Source organism: Antrostomus carolinensis, unplaced genomic scaffold (assembly GCF_000700745.2).
Source record: "Antrostomus carolinensis isolate BGI_N321 unplaced genomic scaffold, ASM70074v2 scaffold19810, whole genome shotgun sequence".
Taxonomy (NCBI): Eukaryota; Metazoa; Chordata; class Aves; order Caprimulgiformes; family Caprimulgidae; genus Antrostomus; species Antrostomus carolinensis.
In genome coordinates, this window is record NW_010290749.1 from 16,244 (window position 1) to 34,377 (window position 18,134).

Here is an 18,134-nt window from a genome sequence, read left to right on the forward strand (position 1 = left end):
TTTTTTGAGTTGTTTTTATTTTTTTCAGAGTAGTTGATATTTGCTTAAATCTTAATTTCTTCACAGATCTCTGTAGTATCTGAAGAGAGGTTTTATGCAAAATGGAATCCAGCAGTGCACCTGACTTCTGGTGAAGTTAATTTCCAAACAGGAATTCTGGCAGGAAGGTTGGCCATGAACAGGCTGCATCAGGAGCTGGGGGCTAAAGGCTTTAATCAGGCAAGAAGTGAGGGTAACATTGCGATTTCTCCATATATATGTTCAAAGTGAGCACAGCTGCAATGGTCTGTCTTTTCTAGGTGTATGTAGATCAAGTTGATGAAGATATAGTGGCAGTGACAAGACATTGTCCTAACACACACCAGTCTGTTGTGGCTGTAAGTCGAACTGCTTTCAGGGATCCTAAAACTTGTTTCTACAGTAAAGAAGTACCTGAAATGTGTATCCCAGGTAATCATATTTCTTTTCAAGAGATGGCAGGTGTATTGAAGTTGTTCTAGTTCTGTACTTCTTAACTTCAAACACATTAAATCAGTGTGAGAATTCTCAGTATATAACACTCCTTTTGTAAGTACTAAGATGCATGCACCAAAAGTGGTTAAAGAAACAATAACAAACTTGCCTTGCTTAGGGTTTTCAGAGGCATTCATATTGAGTATACTTCCTGCTACAAGCTTCCCATGAGGGTGTGGTTTCATTTACTGTCTTGTTTGTGACCTGGTAAGAAATAGTTAACAGCAAGGTGGTTAACTGTACAGAGTTCAGGGAGGGTTACTATTTGTTAAGTGTTATACTGGGGAAAAAGGCTAAAATCTTATCATATCTGTCAGTCATTGCTATTCAGCTTTCTTATATATGACTATTTTTGTAGTTTTAAAATACATCTTAATAAGAAACAACATTGTACTGCATAAGTTAATATAAAGATAATAGGTAATACATAACGTTAATTAAATATGCAAAGTATTTACTAAATAGTAGCAAAGTATAACGACTTCTACGCATTAGTTGAATGTGTTTCTGAAGAGAAGTCTTCCAAACTGGCTTTTTAAGTATACTCAGTTCTTTGCATGCACATCTGTGCCTGTTTTAAAATCAATCATGTTATATGTTAAGACATTTACAAGTGGCTGAAAGAATTGTATACCTTAGTTTGTAGATTACTGAAAGGATTAGATTAGATTAGATTTTGCTTCATGTTTTCCGAGGAATTACTTTTAAAGTATCCTAACTACAACATGATTTAACTTTTCTTAGGAAAAATAGAAGAAGTAGTACTTGAGGCTAGGACTATTGAGAGAAGTGCTAGTCCTTATAAAAAAGATGAACGCTTTATAAATGGATTGCCTAATTTCACAGTGGAGCTCAGAGAGCATATCCAGGTAATTAGCCTCCTTCAACTGTGTTCTGATGTAATATTTTATAATTTGTGATACTTTATATTAGAAAAAAAGACATTGAATTTCAATTGAAAATGTGTTTTCTTTTCTAAGATTAAAGACAGTAAAATTATAAAGCAAGCTGGAACTGCAATAAAAGGGCCAAATGAATTTGTTCAAGAAATAGAATTTGAAAAATTAACACCAGGAAGTGTAATAATATTCAGGTACGTTATTATACCCGTCAAATGGCTGTGTTAATTAAAATAGAATGGTAGGACTCTTTGTTTTGAGACTTGGGAATAGTTATTATAAATGCTACTCTTCTGTAAGTTATGCATTTGTATTTACAGAGTTAGTCTTGACCCGAAGGCACAAGAGGCTGTTGGTGTACTCCGCAATCATTTGGTCCAGTTCAGTCCTCATTTTAAATCTGGAAGTCTTCCTGATGATCATTCAGCACCTATATTAAAAACGTTATTTTCTTCGTGAGTATTCTTTAAGTTTCTGAAGTAGAACTGAGAGCTCTACATTTGGAGCAAAGAACAGTCTGTAAAATTAAAATGAGGATTTTTTTTCGAGGATTTTTTTCGTTGCTACTGATGGATTTGGGTTGTCAGAGTGTAACAAAAATTCTATTTTTTTAATATGTATAATACTAAGTAGGGTTAATACTTAAAAACTTCCCAGGCTCTTTAGTTCACATTCTGTTTAGTTGCTGATTAAAGTAGACTTGCTAACCTAGAGTGCTTGTCAGTGTTGGAGTAGGATTGTTTGGGGTGTGTACTTAATACTGTGTTTCTAAATAAATACTGAAATGTCTGAGCAAAACATCTTGGAACATCTGAAAAATCAGGCTCTTGATTTACAAGATTAACTGGTGAGAGAATTGTATGTATTTAATTATTTTAATGTAAGTCTGAAACTAGAATTGTTTGTGAAATCCTTTCTCTGTTTCCCTACTAATGTTGCTTTTCGGTTCGGAATTTTTTTTTCTCCACTGATTTTTCAGTATTGCATCTAAACTAACTTTGGCTGACCTAAATCAAGTACTGTATAGGTGTGAGGCAGAAGAACAGGAAGATGGGGGAGGCTGTTACAATATACCAAACTGGTCACCGCTGAAGTATGCAGGCCTCCAAGGTAATGGTTTCAGCATTCTTTTTTCTGTCAAGAAAAAAAGTAAATAGAGCTGTTCAATCTAGACCATACCTTAATGCTGTTGTATGGCTAGTGCCACTGTTTGGATAAAACCCAGTGAAGTTGTTTCTGCTTGACCATGCTACTAATTAGTGTTGTACGCAGGAAATCACATTAAACCAAGAATGCTCTCTCGGTACACTGGGCTGCAAAATTAAGTTTCAATATGTGTTTTAACACCAATGCCCTTGCTTGAATAAGAAAATGCATACACCTCCAGTGAAAGGTCACACTAATTAAACCCTAGGCATTACTGGATTACTGAGGAGCGTCGATCATTTATCAAATATATGAATTCCATCATACTAGTTATTCCACAGTGATTTCCATTACTGTCTAGGATGTATGCTGAGGAAACTACAATGAAGTTATATCCTAACTCATTCTGCAGATCAAGAGAAGTAATACAGTTAAATCCAGTTAAATTGTCTGTTGGTGTATAACTTTTCATCCTGAATTGTAATTGCTGTTTGTAATAATGATGTGACTTTTAATAGAGAGTTGTGTCTGTATCCTCAGGGTTAATGTCAGTGATGGCAGACATTAGACCGAAGAATGATTTGGGTCATCCATTTTGTGATAATTTAAGATCTGGAGACTGGATGATTGATTATGTCAGTAATCGTCTGATTTCACGTGCAGGAGCTTGTGCAGAAGTGAGTAAGCATATTTATTTGGTGACTTGGAGTTTTAAATTACTAGGTTTTTTCCTTTTCAAATACTGTTATATTTTTAAATTCAGTCTGTCTATGACATATTTCTTGTCTAGACAATTTCTTCTAGGAGATTAAAATGTTAATATGTTTTTCTTCTTTTCAATCCTACTTAAGAATAGACTGCAAAAGGGAAGTGAAAAATATGTAGGGCATGGAGGGGTTGTTAGCTCTTACATAAAGGCCTGTAGAGGTCTTTCCTTTTTTATTACTTTTCCTCAAATAAAAATGAAGTAACCTTTTTTTAAGTACGTACTTTCAAAAGAGGGCCTAAATACTACTGAGGCGTACGTGGTGATGATACAGTTTTGCACAGTCAAGCACTGAGAAGTTAGGAATTACAGAGATTCACTTTACCTGTATAGCTACATTACAATAGTCCTTTTCTTTCTTTATTGTCTCTTAATTCCCTGTATGACAATTGCTTTATTCATTTCACAAGATGAAGGCCTCATTTGGATAACTTACATAATGAACATAATAAAGGCTTTAGCATTCTTATTTAGTTTTGTTCTTGAAGTCAAGTATAGTGATCTAACGCAGAAGAATGGAGAAAGCGATCTCGTGCTGAAGTGAATGCTGAATCTGACCTCAGAGACAGAGCTTTTCTAGAAAGGAAGTTAGTCTGATACTTGCCAGATTTCCTGCTCTTCAAAGACTATTGCTTTTTTTTTCTATTTTCTCTGTATATTTTTTTGAGTTCTTAATTTGTAATGTCTCATTCTGTTTTGAAGAAGATACAACGTACCTATAGCTATACTGAAACTAAACTTCACGGTTTCACTGTTTACATAAGTAACCTTCCCTTCATAATGTCCAAGTTAAAAGTGTAGGGTCATCATGTAATATATTGACATGTACTTTCTTCATCTGCACAGCCTTCATCTGCAAGGTTTAAATGTTCAGTGTCTTTTTAGTAGTTTGTCATGTTCTTTAACCGTACTAGAAAGAAAGAAGATAAATACTTCCTAAGTGTCAAACATTTTGCAGTGAAACAAGGTCCAGAATCCTGAGTCCTATACCCAGATCTGCAGTCATTTTCACTAGTGGCTATTACATAGTTTAACCTTCTGATATTTTTTTTCTATCCCTTGTCTCAAGCTTCATCTCTTCTTTTTAGTCCTGTCTTTTTAAGCAGTGAGAAACCTCCTTCCTACACTTGGGTTGTAGCATTGCATTTTGAGTTGCAGCTTTCCTTTACTACTCAGTGTTAATAGCTTCTATGTGATAATTTTTTTTCCCCTATGAGATTAGCAAAATATAATCTCTTTATATAGTTGGTGTTCTTGCCTATTTATGTCATAGGACAGAAAAAGTACAGATTTTTTCCCTACTACTTTTAGAGTTCATTTCTTAACTGAAACTTTGGAGCAGGAGGGTACAGTAGTTCTACCACAACTATCTAGCATGAACAGTTCCATGTTAGCAGTGTTATTAATAACTGAAGAAACCTCATCTTTGTGGTGGTCAAGCATAACTTGGGTGTAATAAATGTACAAAAAGATCCTGAAAGCACTAGGTTCTGAACTGCAGTGTTATCAAGTTGTAATTATATTGTGTTTTAATAGGTTGGTAAATGGTTGAAGGCTATGTTTGTCTACCTAAAAAGAATTCCACGTTACCTCATCCCGTGTTACTTTGATGCTATATTAGTGGGTGCGTACACAACGCTTCTGGATGTGGGATGGCATCAGATGTCTAGGTATGCTTGGCATATCAGAGCTATAGAGGTATCTCTATATATTTGTACCTTTTATATTTTATCTGCTGGAGAATGTAATTTGAATATTTTCGTACTCATCCAATGTAAAAGGGTAAAATTAGTAGTGAATATCCAATCCATCTTCTGATGGTGGTCGTTTGAAAGGTTGAGAGTTCAGATGTCTGTCCAGGGTTTGAATTTATAACTACTGTTGGCAATGTAGAGTAGGAAGAGGAAACCTTGAACACTTCTTTGCCAGGCTTCAGAAACTTTTTTTCATATAATTTTAGTGTAACTGCAATGATTCCTTTAAAGTTCAGGGGGAAAAAAGAAAATACAAGATTGTACTTGATGCTGATGGCTTGCTCAGCATTTTTTCTCTAACACAGATAAATATCCTTCATTATCTGAGCACTTTGCTTAGTTCTTCTACTGTTTAACCTTCAGTGTCTGTTTCTCCTATGTTTCTTGGAAATGGAAAGGAGATTGATTTAATGGAGTTTTTATTCTAGCTACAAATGTTCTGAACAAATAAGTGTTGTTTTGTAAAAATACAGATGTTAAAATGGATGTAGAATTTGGTATGGCTGTGAAATCATGTGGAAAGTAGTGTATTTTATGAAAATGCTTGGAGATGAACTAGTCAGGAATGCGGGTTGCATTATTTTAGGCAATGTGTTAACTGATTTATTGATGTACAATTTTCTGTGTATATGAATAGATCTAAAAATGTGGTGATCTTTAGAAGTACTGACTAGTTTTGGTGGAAACTTTTGTTCATAGTAAAATATCTTTTATCATATATTTGAGGTCTTAGGTCTGTATGTAGGCATCAAGTAAACCAAAGCAGTTTCCTTTTTTTACCCTTTTCCTAGAAGCATTGAACATAAACACTCCCATTGGCATTAATAAATTAAAATTTAAGGTTAACATTGGGCACCCATTTGGGGGGAAAAAATTATTTACTAATTAAAGCTTATGTACAGAATTAGTTAGTGCAAAATACTAATATTAACTTACTGTTAGTTTATTTTATTTGTTATGCGTAATACAATAATCTCTAAATGTAAAAGGAATTTTATAGACTGATATTGCTGAATGCAAAGTTATTTTAATTTAACTATGTTGAATTACAGCTTTGTGCAGAATGGATCAACATTTGTTAAACACCTTTCCTTGGGTTCAGTCCAGATGTGTGGGATAGGAAAATATTCTTGTCTGCCAGATCTGTCTCCTTCCTTACATGATGTTCCCTATAGGCTGAATGAGATTACAAATGAGAAAGAACAGTGTTGTGTTTCCTTGGCAGCTGGTAAGTGAAGACAACATTTAAAAAAAAACCAAACAAGTCTTCCAAAATAGTTAAATTGGTTTTAGTAAGTATATTAACATTGTCTGCATTGTGCTTGGGATCCATATGTCAGCAATGATGTATAAAATGTAGGTAGTAGTTTTCCCTGACTTTTCCCCTGTGTTTTAACTTGTTTAAGATAGATTTGCCCTTATTAAAAATATTGAGGTTTTGTTAGCAGTGCTTCTTGGGGACAACCATTTTGTTACTGCTCTTAAGGGGATGGGGAGCTTATAAACACTTTATTTAAAGATATTTTTAGCTATATCCACTTCTGTTATATATGAAGATCCACAAGTATCTTTCTTTACAGAATACATGTTTGAAATAAATATACTTAGTTTCTTTTTTAAATGTGAATTTAAGATCTTAATTGTAATGGAGTACAAGGGTGAATTTATTTTTTACGAGTTCTTGGGGGGCAAATAAAAAGCATTAGCAGATCAGAAGAATGCCTGATCTGAAACTGAGCATAAAAGCAGTCAGCAAATAGTGTTTATACCTCCAAATGTTCTGCCAGCATCTGTCAGTCTTTGAATTGGGCATCTTCCTATGCCAAAAGTATTATTTTCTGTGTTTAGTGGCTTAGAATGAATTTATTTTTGTTCTGAGTTGGCCCATTCCTTTTCTGAAACCATAGAAACTTTTAACATCCACAGATTCTATGGCTTCTGTTTCACTGGGATGTTTGGGTTTTTTCTTTTTGCTGTCTGTCGTTCTCTCCTGGAATTTTATTGCTTTTAGTTTCTGGGTTTTAGTAGTAACATTGCATTTGCCTGTTTTAGTGTTACCTAGAAGCACAGAGACACATTGTTCTCTTAAACTGGTCATAAAGATTAATTATACTGAAGAGCTTGGTTTTAAATATTCCCTTCACATATTCACTGGTCGTGTCTAGGAGGTTTTTAACTCATACTTGGATTGTGATTCTCAATGCTGTTGCCATACACTATAAAACCGCAGAAGTGTGAAGGCTGTTATTTGAGTATTAGCATCTCTCATACATAAACTCGTGTCAACAAAGTGTTAGAAATCTTGTCATAGTTCTGGCTTTTTGTTTTTTAGTTTTCTTTCTGTTTTTTCTTTAATTAAACAATAAGTTACAAAGTTATTTCATGAAAATTTAAATATGACTGTGTTACTGATATGAGAAATTATGTTACGTGATCTTAAAATTCTAGAAGATAATAGTTCTAAAATGAGGCTTTGTTTCATTTTATCAAGAATTTGATCTAGAATATTGTTTACATTAAATATCTTGATCTAGGAAAAAAATTATAAATGTGAATATATTTTTACTTCTGTTTATTTTATGCATACATGTGTGCTTAGAGATTTCTGCTATATCAATAAATGAAATGAACGATGATATTTCTTTTTAGGTTTACCTCACTTTTCTTCAGGAATTTTTCGCTCTTGGGGAAGGGATACCTTTATTGCACTGAGAGGTCTAATGTTAGTTACTGGGCGCTATCTAGAAGCAAGGTAAGACTGATTTATTCTTAGTTCTTACCAGTCTTGCAGGTGTTAGGAAAAAGGCATACTTTCACAAGCTGTTAGGAACAATTGATGGGCAGCATAAGACTTTAATGGCCCTAGACAGATTTGTGAGTTCTCTCTTAGTGGAATTAAAAATACTTCTTGAAGTTTCAAAAAAAAAAAAAAAAAAAAAAAAAATGCTCTTTTGCTTTTTAGCACAAATATGCAGCTGATGTTCAGTGTAGCTAACGTAGTTTTAACCCCTGTAACACTACTGCGTGTCCTTAAACAAAATGATTGTGTTTCACATGTATGTACTCTCATCATTGTTGCTGAGCAGTAATTTCAGAATTTTTATGTAAAAATTTGAAGTAGCAAGAGAATACTATTTTGATTGCAAAGGTATGATTGCATGACTGTCATGGGGTTTTTTTTATAACTGCTAGTATTTCTCTATTAATACTAGAAATCAGCTAATTATGGATTGTTACAAGCTGATACATGTTTATAAATGTTTAACCTGGTAAATAAGCCAGATATAAGCCAGATCTATTGGTTTGATATTTCCATTGATCTCTTAATTTGAGTGGAGCTTGCCACATGATACAAACATAAAAATTAGTTGTTTTCATGTAGCACATATTTATGCTGTTTTATATGTGGCCAGCTATTGCCTTTCTCATGCAGTAAGACCTGCAGTCTACTAGTATGTTTATATTCCCTTTTAAAGCTAGTTGGAATCCATGTTTTCTGCAAGGTATGTGCAATGGTTTTCAAATAAAACTTATTATAACCTCAGTTGCTGTCACCTCTCTGTATTTTAATAGGAAATTCCCATCTATTCCTGCCCTCCATCCCCATTCCACCCTACCCATGAGAATGGATACCAGGGTAATCATAAATAATGTCAGTAAAAGCCTTCCCTGTGACCTCAGTGAGATTTGGATTTAGGATCTACCTGTGTCACTACCTATAAAAAAGCAAACTAGCTTTTCCGTATTAGCAGATGTTGTATGTTTTGTACAAACTGATTTAAATGTGCTCATGTTGGAGAATTTGTCGAGAATAGATGAGTTTTAATGTAAAAAGTTCATGCTAAATGAAGTAATTTGTAGCTTTCAGCAGCAAATTTCTGGCATCTGTCTTTAAGATCTTGTTTGTCCCCTTGACTTACCTTGCTATTAGGTAAACTTGTATGCTTTGTACTTAATACTTCATCCAATAATGGCCTTGAAAGTAACTTAGTCAAGACTGTGTTTTTCTTTTGTTCTAGAAACATCATTTTAGCATTTGGTGGGACTTTAAGACATGGTCTCATTCCCAATCTGCTTGGCCAAGGGACACATGCCAGATACAACTGTCGTGATGCTGTTTGGTGGTGGCTTCAGTGTATCCAGGACTACTGTAAAATTGTTCCAGATGGATTAGATATTCTCAGGTGTCCTGTTTCTAGGATGTACCCAACAGATGACTCTTCTCCCCAGCCTGCAGGCACTATGGTAAAGATCGCTTCCGGTTTAAGTATTTAACGCAACTGTTAATTTTTAATGAAAGAATGTAATTTTTCTAGCTCTAAGAACCCTACGCTATCTGTAGTGAAATTTGATTATAGTGCAAGAATTCTGTATTTTAAGCACTTTTCACTACATCTGCATCACATGATTACATAGGTGCAGGGGGTTGGGGATGGAGAAAAAAAAATATCCATCAGTGTTAATTCTACATTTTTTCTTTGCTTTTTGTCTTGAAAAAAGGTTCATATTAAAAATTTTATACAATGTATTTCCATGGACAAAGATGCTACTGAAAATGTTAGATGCTTTTCTTCTGAAGTATTATAAAATAGAGGCTAAGAATTGCTATTATTTGCACATTAGATAGAACCTTTTTACTCATTTTTAATCTTGCCTTTCATGTATTGTCCAAACATGCAATCAATCTAGGATCAGCCACTTTATGAAGTCATACAGGAAGCAATGCAACGGCATATGGAAGGCATAAATTTCCGAGAAAGGAATGCTGGTCCACAGATAGATCAAAACATGAGAGATGAAGGTATATAGAACACGTGCTATGCAATTCAAAAGATGATGATTATATTTTATATTTCTTTTCCTCTAGCTATTGAGTATATTTTTGAAAAATTAATTATGTTTAATGTAACTAAACCAATATTACTTTAAATACATTTGATGTTTTAAAAATACCTAATTAATTGTTTATTTATCATCAACTCTTTATCTGTTGTGGTACAAAGTTAACTAAAAGTTCACTAAAAAAAGTACAGTTGCCTTCAGAAGCCCACCTCAGATCTCGTTTAGAGGAGATTTTGTTTATTTAGGAGGTTTGGGCTGGGGCAGAGGCAGTTGGGGTTTTGCTTTGTTTAAAATACAGACTTCATATGTGATGTTCTTGCTTGGCAGGTTTTAATGTAACTGCAGGTGTTGACCATGAAACTGGCTTTGTCTTTGGAGGGAACCGCTTCAATTGTGGCACTTGGATGGATAAAATGGGAGAGAGTGACAGAGCTCGCAACAGAGGAATTCCAGCTACTCCACGGTACAAAATCCAGGCTTTTGAGGGAGATTTTTAAAATTATTTTTTTAAACTTAAATCCTTCTGCAGAACTACTATGACTTCCTTTAACACATCTGAGAGGTGATCTCTCAAATGTCGTAAATGCTTCTGCCTACTAAAATGTTAATGGTATTTTTTCCTTTGAGCTTATTTGAAGAAAAAAAAATGTGGTTTTAGCAGGTGAAACCCTCAGCTTCTGTCATGGTTTTAGCTCCATGCAAAGAGTTGACTTTTTTAATTCAAGTAGTAAAATATAATTTATGTAAAATTGTATACTTGTAGTACTAGCAGTACTTGGTTTACGTTTATTATAGGAAATAATTTATTAATAGTGGATGTGTTATTGGAATATTAGAATTCAATATTAGAATTATTTAGAATTCAAAAATAGGTACAGCATCTAAGTTCAACATCTAAAGTTTTTTAAGGTTGAGATTAAATGGGTTTTTTTAAAAACCCTCTATTCTGTGTCAGCAAACTGGTGCAGGTGTCCTTGCTTGAGTTTAGTACAGCATCAGTTTCAAATTGTTTGCCATCTGTAGGTGAGAACTGAAGGAAAACATTAACTTGCTTGACAAGTCAAGCATTGTAATTGAGAACCAAGAGAGGTTGAGATACCTGTCCTAAAGAGGCTAAATTAGTGATGCTGGAGAAAAATTCTGTATCAAGCAGGCAGCAGAACTCAATATATAATATGGAATTTATGCATATAGTAATTATCTGAGTATCACCTGAAAAAAGAAGCAAGTCCACAAAGTACTTTTAGTGTTTATTTTAATGCTTCACTCTTGACTTAAGTAATATTACTTCCAAGTTACCAAAATGCACGTGCAGATTGGAAGCTCTGTACTGAACACACTTAACATCAGTGAATCAAGCTGTTTGGGGCAGATCCTTTTTTCATGTTCTTAATCACTGGTATAAAATTATCTCAAAACTGTTCAAATTAGCTGAGTATGATAATGCCACTTAAATTAGTCTATTGTACAGAAAAAAAGTATCCGCTAGCCAGTTCACAATCAAGCTCATTCCCTGATTGTTAGATGTTAGAAAACCTCACCTGTTTTCTACCCTTTCCTCCCTTGTTTCATCATCAGGTAGAATCCTACTAATCTAAATAAAAGTGAATTGACATAGTCTGCTTATGTTAGTGTTCTCTTCTCTTTTTATTGGCCCTTCATGAAACTCAAAAGTATCCTGTAAAACTGAGTGTGCCTAGAAGTGGCAGGTAAGCTGCAGTGTAGATAAAGTCAAGATAGGCATCTAAGGGAAAAATAGTCTAAACTGTGCCTACACAATGCTGTCAGAACTGAGCTACAACCCAGGAAGGAAATCTGAGTCATTGGTAGTTTTCTGAAATCGTATCTTAGTGTACAGCAGCGGCCAAAAAAGCTAGTAAAAAATAATGTGTCATCAATAAAGGCTTTTAGAAGAAGACAGAGAGCATCATTCTGCCCCTTTGTGAAACCTTGCACCTGCAAGAGGCACCCTGTCATTCATAAAACACTGCAATACTGTACAGCTTTGGGGTGCTCACATAGGAGAAATAGAAGAATAGTAGGAGAACAGGGAGAATTAAGTATCTAAATAAGATAGTTACAGATTTATTTTTCAGCTATTTATTGAACTTTCATAGCATTCTTAAAGTAATTCTTGTGCTTTTTAAATCTTTATTATTTTAGAGATGGATCTGCTGTGGAAATTGTTGGCCTGTGCAAGTCGACTGTTCGCTGGCTGCTGGATTTATCTGGGAAAAATGTGTTTCCATTCCATGGAGTCACTGTAAAAAGTCATGGTAAAAACATATTCATATTACTGGAGTATAAAAGTAACTAAAACCATGAAATGGTGGCCATATAGCATCAGGGTTGATTATCAAACTACTCAAGAAGATTTAGGGGGGAAAAGGGGAAAAACTTGGGAAGTTATCTAGTATGACTGAAATCCTTTGTTACTACAAAAATTTATTAAGAGTTGATATTGTCTTGTCAATATTTCAAATATTTTATTCTTTGTATTAAAGTGTGTATTACAAAGGAATTTTGGAGCCTAAATACCATTTCTCAAAATGGATATAACTGATAGGATTATTATGTGTTATGATAATACTCATTATAAGAATGGTAACTAATATGGTACAATACACTTTCTCCCTCCCCCACCAATATTAACAACACAGAAGAAAACACTTTCTGTGAATATTTACCTAAGTATCTTTAGATGTCCCTTGCATTTTAGAGAAATACTGCTCTGGTTACAGTTATTTTATTTGGAACTTAACTGGCCCAAGTGAATATACCTGCCCTGTAAAGCCTTTTTACTCTTCAGTAAACAATTAATTTAATGGCTCTTTTATTCTGTTTTAGAAAATGTGAATGTTAGTTTGGAGATTTGGGGGTTTTTTCCCATCTGTCCTGTCCCGTACAGATTCTTAGGTCATGAACTTCAGGATTTCTTAAAATCTATGCCTAGAGTAAGACAATTTAGAATTCAGTATGCAGCAATATTATAATCCGTAGATGTAGAAATTGTATTTATAGAATTATCTCTTTTGTTCCAGAATCATAAGCAACTTTTTTAGACTCAATTTGATGTGTGTATATTCCCTTCTGTTGTCAATCTCATGTAACTGAGTTTAAATTTCCTTAATCTATTGATGAATCTATTTCAAAACCAACCTTAATTCCTATTCATGATCTATGCCTTGTTTCTTAAGCATAAGCTTAGTGTTTTTTCTGTATTCCAGTTGTAGTTGAAGAAGAACAGGTAATAATCCTGTACTCACCTGATGTAAAACTAGTGTACAGTTCTTTACTATTCTTGGTTCACTCATAAAAGCATTGTCCAAGATGTGTATATATCTCAATCAGGAAGATATCCCTAGCACAATTCTGCTGACTAAAACCTGATGTTTTTTCTAGTCTCACTGAAAAGTTTCAGTGAGCTGTTCCTATGAGCTGTAGAATTAGCTTAAGGGTGAGGAATCGCCAGCTGGAGAGAGATGGTCCTAGGTCTGCTCCTGTTATGCTAAGTCTCAGGAATTCAGAAAGAGAAAGCTTGTGAAAGTGATACTTACCCTAGTGATTTGACACTCTCTTTGAAGTCTCAGAAATAGCAACAGTATGTATACCAAGTACTATAAAAGTAACTATGCTGAAATGTTAATTATAAATTTTAAACTTACTCAATTAAATATTTACTGTAGGTCAGAGTACTTCATAGTGTTTGCTCCTTGCTAACTGCAAGTTAGAAAACATGTTAAAAAAAAAAAAAAAGTTGGAGTGCGTGTGTTGGAGTTCATCTGCAGTATAATTCAACTTCTAGATAATACCTTTTTGCTATGCTACTATGGCCTTCATTGTGCTAGGAGTATCTTTAGTAAAATTTCAATAAGCAAAACAGTAAAAATGGACATAAACGTACTTCTGGTGTTACCACTGTGGCTGTTTTCAGAAAATGAAACCTGTACGTTAACATCTTGCAGGAAAGGAGGAGACTATCACATATGATGAGTGGAACAGAAAAATTCAAGGGCACTTTGAAAGGCTGTTCTTTGTCTCTGAGAACCCATCAGATCCTAATGAGAAACATCCAGAGCTTGTTCACAAACGTGGAATTTATAAGGACAGTTATGGAGCTTCAAGTCCATGGTGTGATTACCAACTCAGGCCAAATTTTACAATAGCAATGGTTGTGGTAAGTGAAGGGGATGGGAGGAAGCATTTGCACTTTAAACTTTCTTTGTTATTGAACTAAGCTTGCATTGTAAGGTTCATCTGCATGGCATTATATCAGGAACATACATACACTGCTTTTTGAAAGCGTTTCTTTTCCATGCTTTTAGTATTGGTCTGTCTTTGAGTATCTCCTAAAAAATACATCTTTGACAAGACTTACCTAAATGAAACTGCTGTCCAGCGTGTAGCTAGGATAATTTGCAGTGTTCACTGTATTCAGAGTGTCTTTTAAGGTTAGGCCTGGGAGGCTGCTTTTCCTGACAAATCAGGTGAAAAGCATGGGTTGTTTGTCTTTACTGGATTTGTAAAGAACTTCAAGTGGTAAGTGTATTTAAAATAAAATAAAAATTTTTTAAAAGCTCTGGATAGCTTCTTGTTTACTCTGACTTGTAGATTCCAGAAGTTGATTCAGTAATACAAACTTAGGCTTTTTGTGGTTTTCTACATTTATATACAGTCTTATGTGTGTACATGTGCAGAGTTTACTGATTAAATCTTTATTATTTTATTAGGCCCCTGAGTTGTTCACACCTGAGAGAGCTTGGAAAGCTCTGCAGATAGCAGAGGAAAAATTGCTTGGTCCATTAGGCATGAAAACCTTAGACCCAGAGTAAGTATAGTAGAGATAAGATTAAGTGTTAATTGCAAAACATGACAGTAGGAATTGTTTGACATGTGGGGGTAGTATTTCTTTTGTTAAAATCCTTATATATACTGTGAAATAAGGCTGCAGTAAATACTTCCAGAACAATTATCTTGTTGTTCTAAAAGCCTGTGCAATTTATTTTATTTATGTAGACCATCACCAGGTGGTTTTGGATGCCACACAGTAAACAAGTCAAATTTGGTATCATAAAAGAGGTTGAATTTGCATCTTGATACATACTTACATATGATACAATGCACAGCCCTATAGTTCGAGTAAAAGTGTAAGGGCAAAATTAATTCATTCAAGTCATTCCAAGACTTTAACCATTTTCCTACTGGTTTAAACTGTGTTGGGAATTCCAGTGTTATGTAAAATACGGAATCTGGTGGAGACCTCCCAAACTTAACCATCATTAAATGTAAATGCCATGTCAAAAACTTTAGTTCACTTCTGCTTTCCATTTTTATGTATCACTTTTGTTAAGGCTTTGTTTGTATAATTTATTTTTTCTTTCTTGCAGTGATATGGTTTACTGTGGAGTATATGATAATTCTCTTGACAATGACAACTATAATGTAGCCAGAGGTTTTAATTATCACCAAGGACCTGTAAGAGCCAGTTTCTTCAATTTTAGAAAAAGCGCTAACACCTTTTCAAACTGACAGCTGTGGTAATAATCTCTTTTCATTCTTTGCTTAGGAATGGCTGTGGCCAATTGGTTATTTTCTTCGTGCCAAATTGTACTTCTCAAAGTTGATTGGTCCAGAGATATATGCAAACACTGTGGTTATGATTAAGAATGTTCTTTCTCGCCACTATGTTCACCTTGAAAGGTAAGATACCAGCTAACACAGATTCAAAATACTCACTCAGGTTAGTGGTATCCACTATCCAATTGTATGTAAAAGTGCAGATCTGTAAGATAAACAGCATCTGTTTTCTACATAAGAAATTCACTGCTATATGTGCTGTTGCAGATCTCAAGTCAGATTTCAAGTACAGCTGAGATCTAGTGTTTTTTATAGATTTCAGAATTACTGATACTTAACCATGTGAAGACTGGGTGAAATAAACCTTATGTAAAAATTAGGATCTAATTTCATACAAACAAATGAATTTCAGAAAAAAATGTTGGTGAGGTGTTTGGGGTTGTTCTTTTTTTTTTTTTTTTAAATCTAATTATTTCAAAACAACCAGCGATACAAAATAGTTAAAGGGTTAGTAATGACAGATTAAAATTGTGGCAGATAAACTGATGCAAAATATTGTTAGGATTTCTTGTGTTATAAATGAGGAGATTAGTATGACAGGGTTTAAGAATCTTAATAACATTGATATTCTAAGAAGGCAGATGAACTTGCTTATGGCCCTCAAAGGTTCCTTTGCATTTTGCGTTCTCTGTCTTAAAAACCAAACCACCAAACCCATCCCTTTTTCAGTATGTTATATTTTTGATTCTTAAGGATTTGAGATGAATTAAAACAAAGAAAGAAAGCAAAGATCTTGCTCTTAATCTCTTTCATATAATCTGCTCTGTAGTACTTCAGATATGCATATATTTGTACCCATAAGAGTAACTCAGTAGAACTGGTCTTAACAGAAGTGTTTGTCTGACCACGCAAGGAAGAAAAGGGATTTGTTAAGCCACTTTTTGCATTACATAGTGTCTTGTCCCAGTGTCCTGTTCGGTAGTATTAACAAATAACTTGCAGTTTGGTAACATTCTTTGTTTTTTTCTGTCTTACTACTTTAGTGTACTTTTACTCTGTTGTGGTATTTCGTTTGTGTACAGAGTTATTAATGTAGCAACAGGTTCAACTTACAAGTATTTCTGTATGTATGTTAAATGTTTGGAGGGGGTTTATTCCTGTGGAGGAAAAAAAGGCTTGTATAGTCATGCTATCATACAACCATTAGCACTTTTTAGCACCATAACCCAGTTTCAAGTGTAGCTTGAATACCATTCAGTTATTTCAAAGATCACTTGTATTCTTCCAACTGCAAAACTACCTGAATGCTAAAGAGGAGCAACATGCCAACAGTGTGAGTTCAGATGCTATTAGTAGCAAAGAGTCTACTTTGAAGGTGTGGCCCCCTCAAAATACTACAATTCCCTGCTGCAGGGAAAAAAAAAAATTAATTAGACCTCGGTTATTAAAGAACATACCATGCCTGTAGGACAACAAACCTTTAGTCATGGTTGTCAGTTTCCTACTGAGATAACTTTCTAAAAGGTTTCAAAATGAAATGTTAATTTCAGTGTATAATCTAACAACAATATTTGTTTGTTTTTCCTTTTACCAGATCGTCCTGGAAAGGGCTTCCAGAGCTAACCAATGAAAATGGACAGTATTGCCCTTTTAGCTGTGAAACTCAGGCCTGGTCAATTGGTGTCATCCTTGAAATCCTTTATGACTTGTAAAAGTTTATTTTGATTGATTTGATGAAACTTCTGTGTTCTTTTTATTGGGCATAAATGAACACTTGGCTTATACTGCAAGGGAAATGTCATGTTCTGCACAATCACTTAAGCTGTGTCCTGACTTTCAAAGATGCTGAAGGCCAGCAGCTCCTCTGCCCTATAGCTGTGTGGGGCTTGGGTTGTTTTTTGAAAATCAGGCCATGACAATAAAACAAAACCACGTTGCACACTTGATGCAGAAGCTTTTTACTAAGGAGCAGTTTTAAGGATATGCACAAACTTAATTTTATTAAGTAGCTTTGGTTTTTAGACTTTTCAAATCAAAATCTTAATGTTACAAAGTGAAGTGGCTGAGCCCAAAATAAGTAGCACAGCTCTTATGTGGGGTGGTTTTGTCTCTTAAAGAGTAAATGAATGTTTTGCAAATGCATGCTTAAAGGAGAGGAGACTAACCTGTAGCTTTCCGAGTTTGGTATGCTTTATGCTGTAGCACCATGCATTAATGAAGGCAGAACATGTTGTCTCTCTGTTGAACTATGTTATGGGGAATTTTTTTTGTGTTCAGTTGAACACTCCATTAAGCAACCATAGAAATAAAGTTTATGAATACTGTAATAAATGAATTGTTGAAGTTATATTTAAAATTTTCAAAAACCTTAAAATACTTAGAGTTAACCTGAGCAATAATGAGGTAATATCCTATCCTAATCTATTTTAAAATGTATTTAAATACTGTGGGCCATGCAGGAAACCTACTTGTTCGTTTAAATCTGTTTTTCACCATGAGGAATTCATAAGTGCATGTGCATGCAATGCACAGCCTATATGTTAAGGGAGGCCAAAGATATAGAGCCAATGTGCTTGACTACCTAATTAAATTAATTTATTGAAGAGATATGGTCACCTCAGCCCTTTATTCATATGA

The 18,134-nt window shown here is 34.4% G+C and overlaps 1 protein-coding gene across 1 annotated transcript in view; it reads left to right on the forward strand.

The window, feature by feature from the left end:
- AGL (amylo-alpha-1,6-glucosidase and 4-alpha-glucanotransferase) overlaps nt 1-17,386 on the forward strand; it is a 31,290-nt gene extending 13,904 nt beyond the window's left edge. Inside the window, exons 14-32 of the mRNA XM_029086595.1 lie at nt 67-219; nt 300-450; nt 1,258-1,382; nt 1,494-1,606; nt 1,733-1,867; nt 2,392-2,522; nt 3,099-3,235; nt 4,861-4,994; nt 6,131-6,306; nt 7,728-7,830; nt 9,098-9,323; nt 9,768-9,879; nt 10,248-10,383; nt 12,084-12,196; nt 13,886-14,097; nt 14,651-14,748; nt 15,308-15,395; nt 15,487-15,620; nt 17,092-17,386. Coding sequence (XP_028942428.1) covers nt 67-219; nt 300-450; nt 1,258-1,382; nt 1,494-1,606; nt 1,733-1,867; nt 2,392-2,522; nt 3,099-3,235; nt 4,861-4,994; nt 6,131-6,306; nt 7,728-7,830; nt 9,098-9,323; nt 9,768-9,879; nt 10,248-10,383; nt 12,084-12,196; nt 13,886-14,097; nt 14,651-14,748; nt 15,308-15,395; nt 15,487-15,620; nt 17,092-17,209 — 2,595 coding nt within the window. The 3' untranslated portion in view covers nt 17,210-17,386. The remainder of the gene's footprint in view (nt 1-66; nt 220-299; nt 451-1,257; nt 1,383-1,493; nt 1,607-1,732; nt 1,868-2,391; nt 2,523-3,098; nt 3,236-4,860; nt 4,995-6,130; nt 6,307-7,727; nt 7,831-9,097; nt 9,324-9,767; nt 9,880-10,247; nt 10,384-12,083; nt 12,197-13,885; nt 14,098-14,650; nt 14,749-15,307; nt 15,396-15,486; nt 15,621-17,091) is intronic.
- Nucleotides 17,387-18,134: the final 748 nt, after the last annotated feature.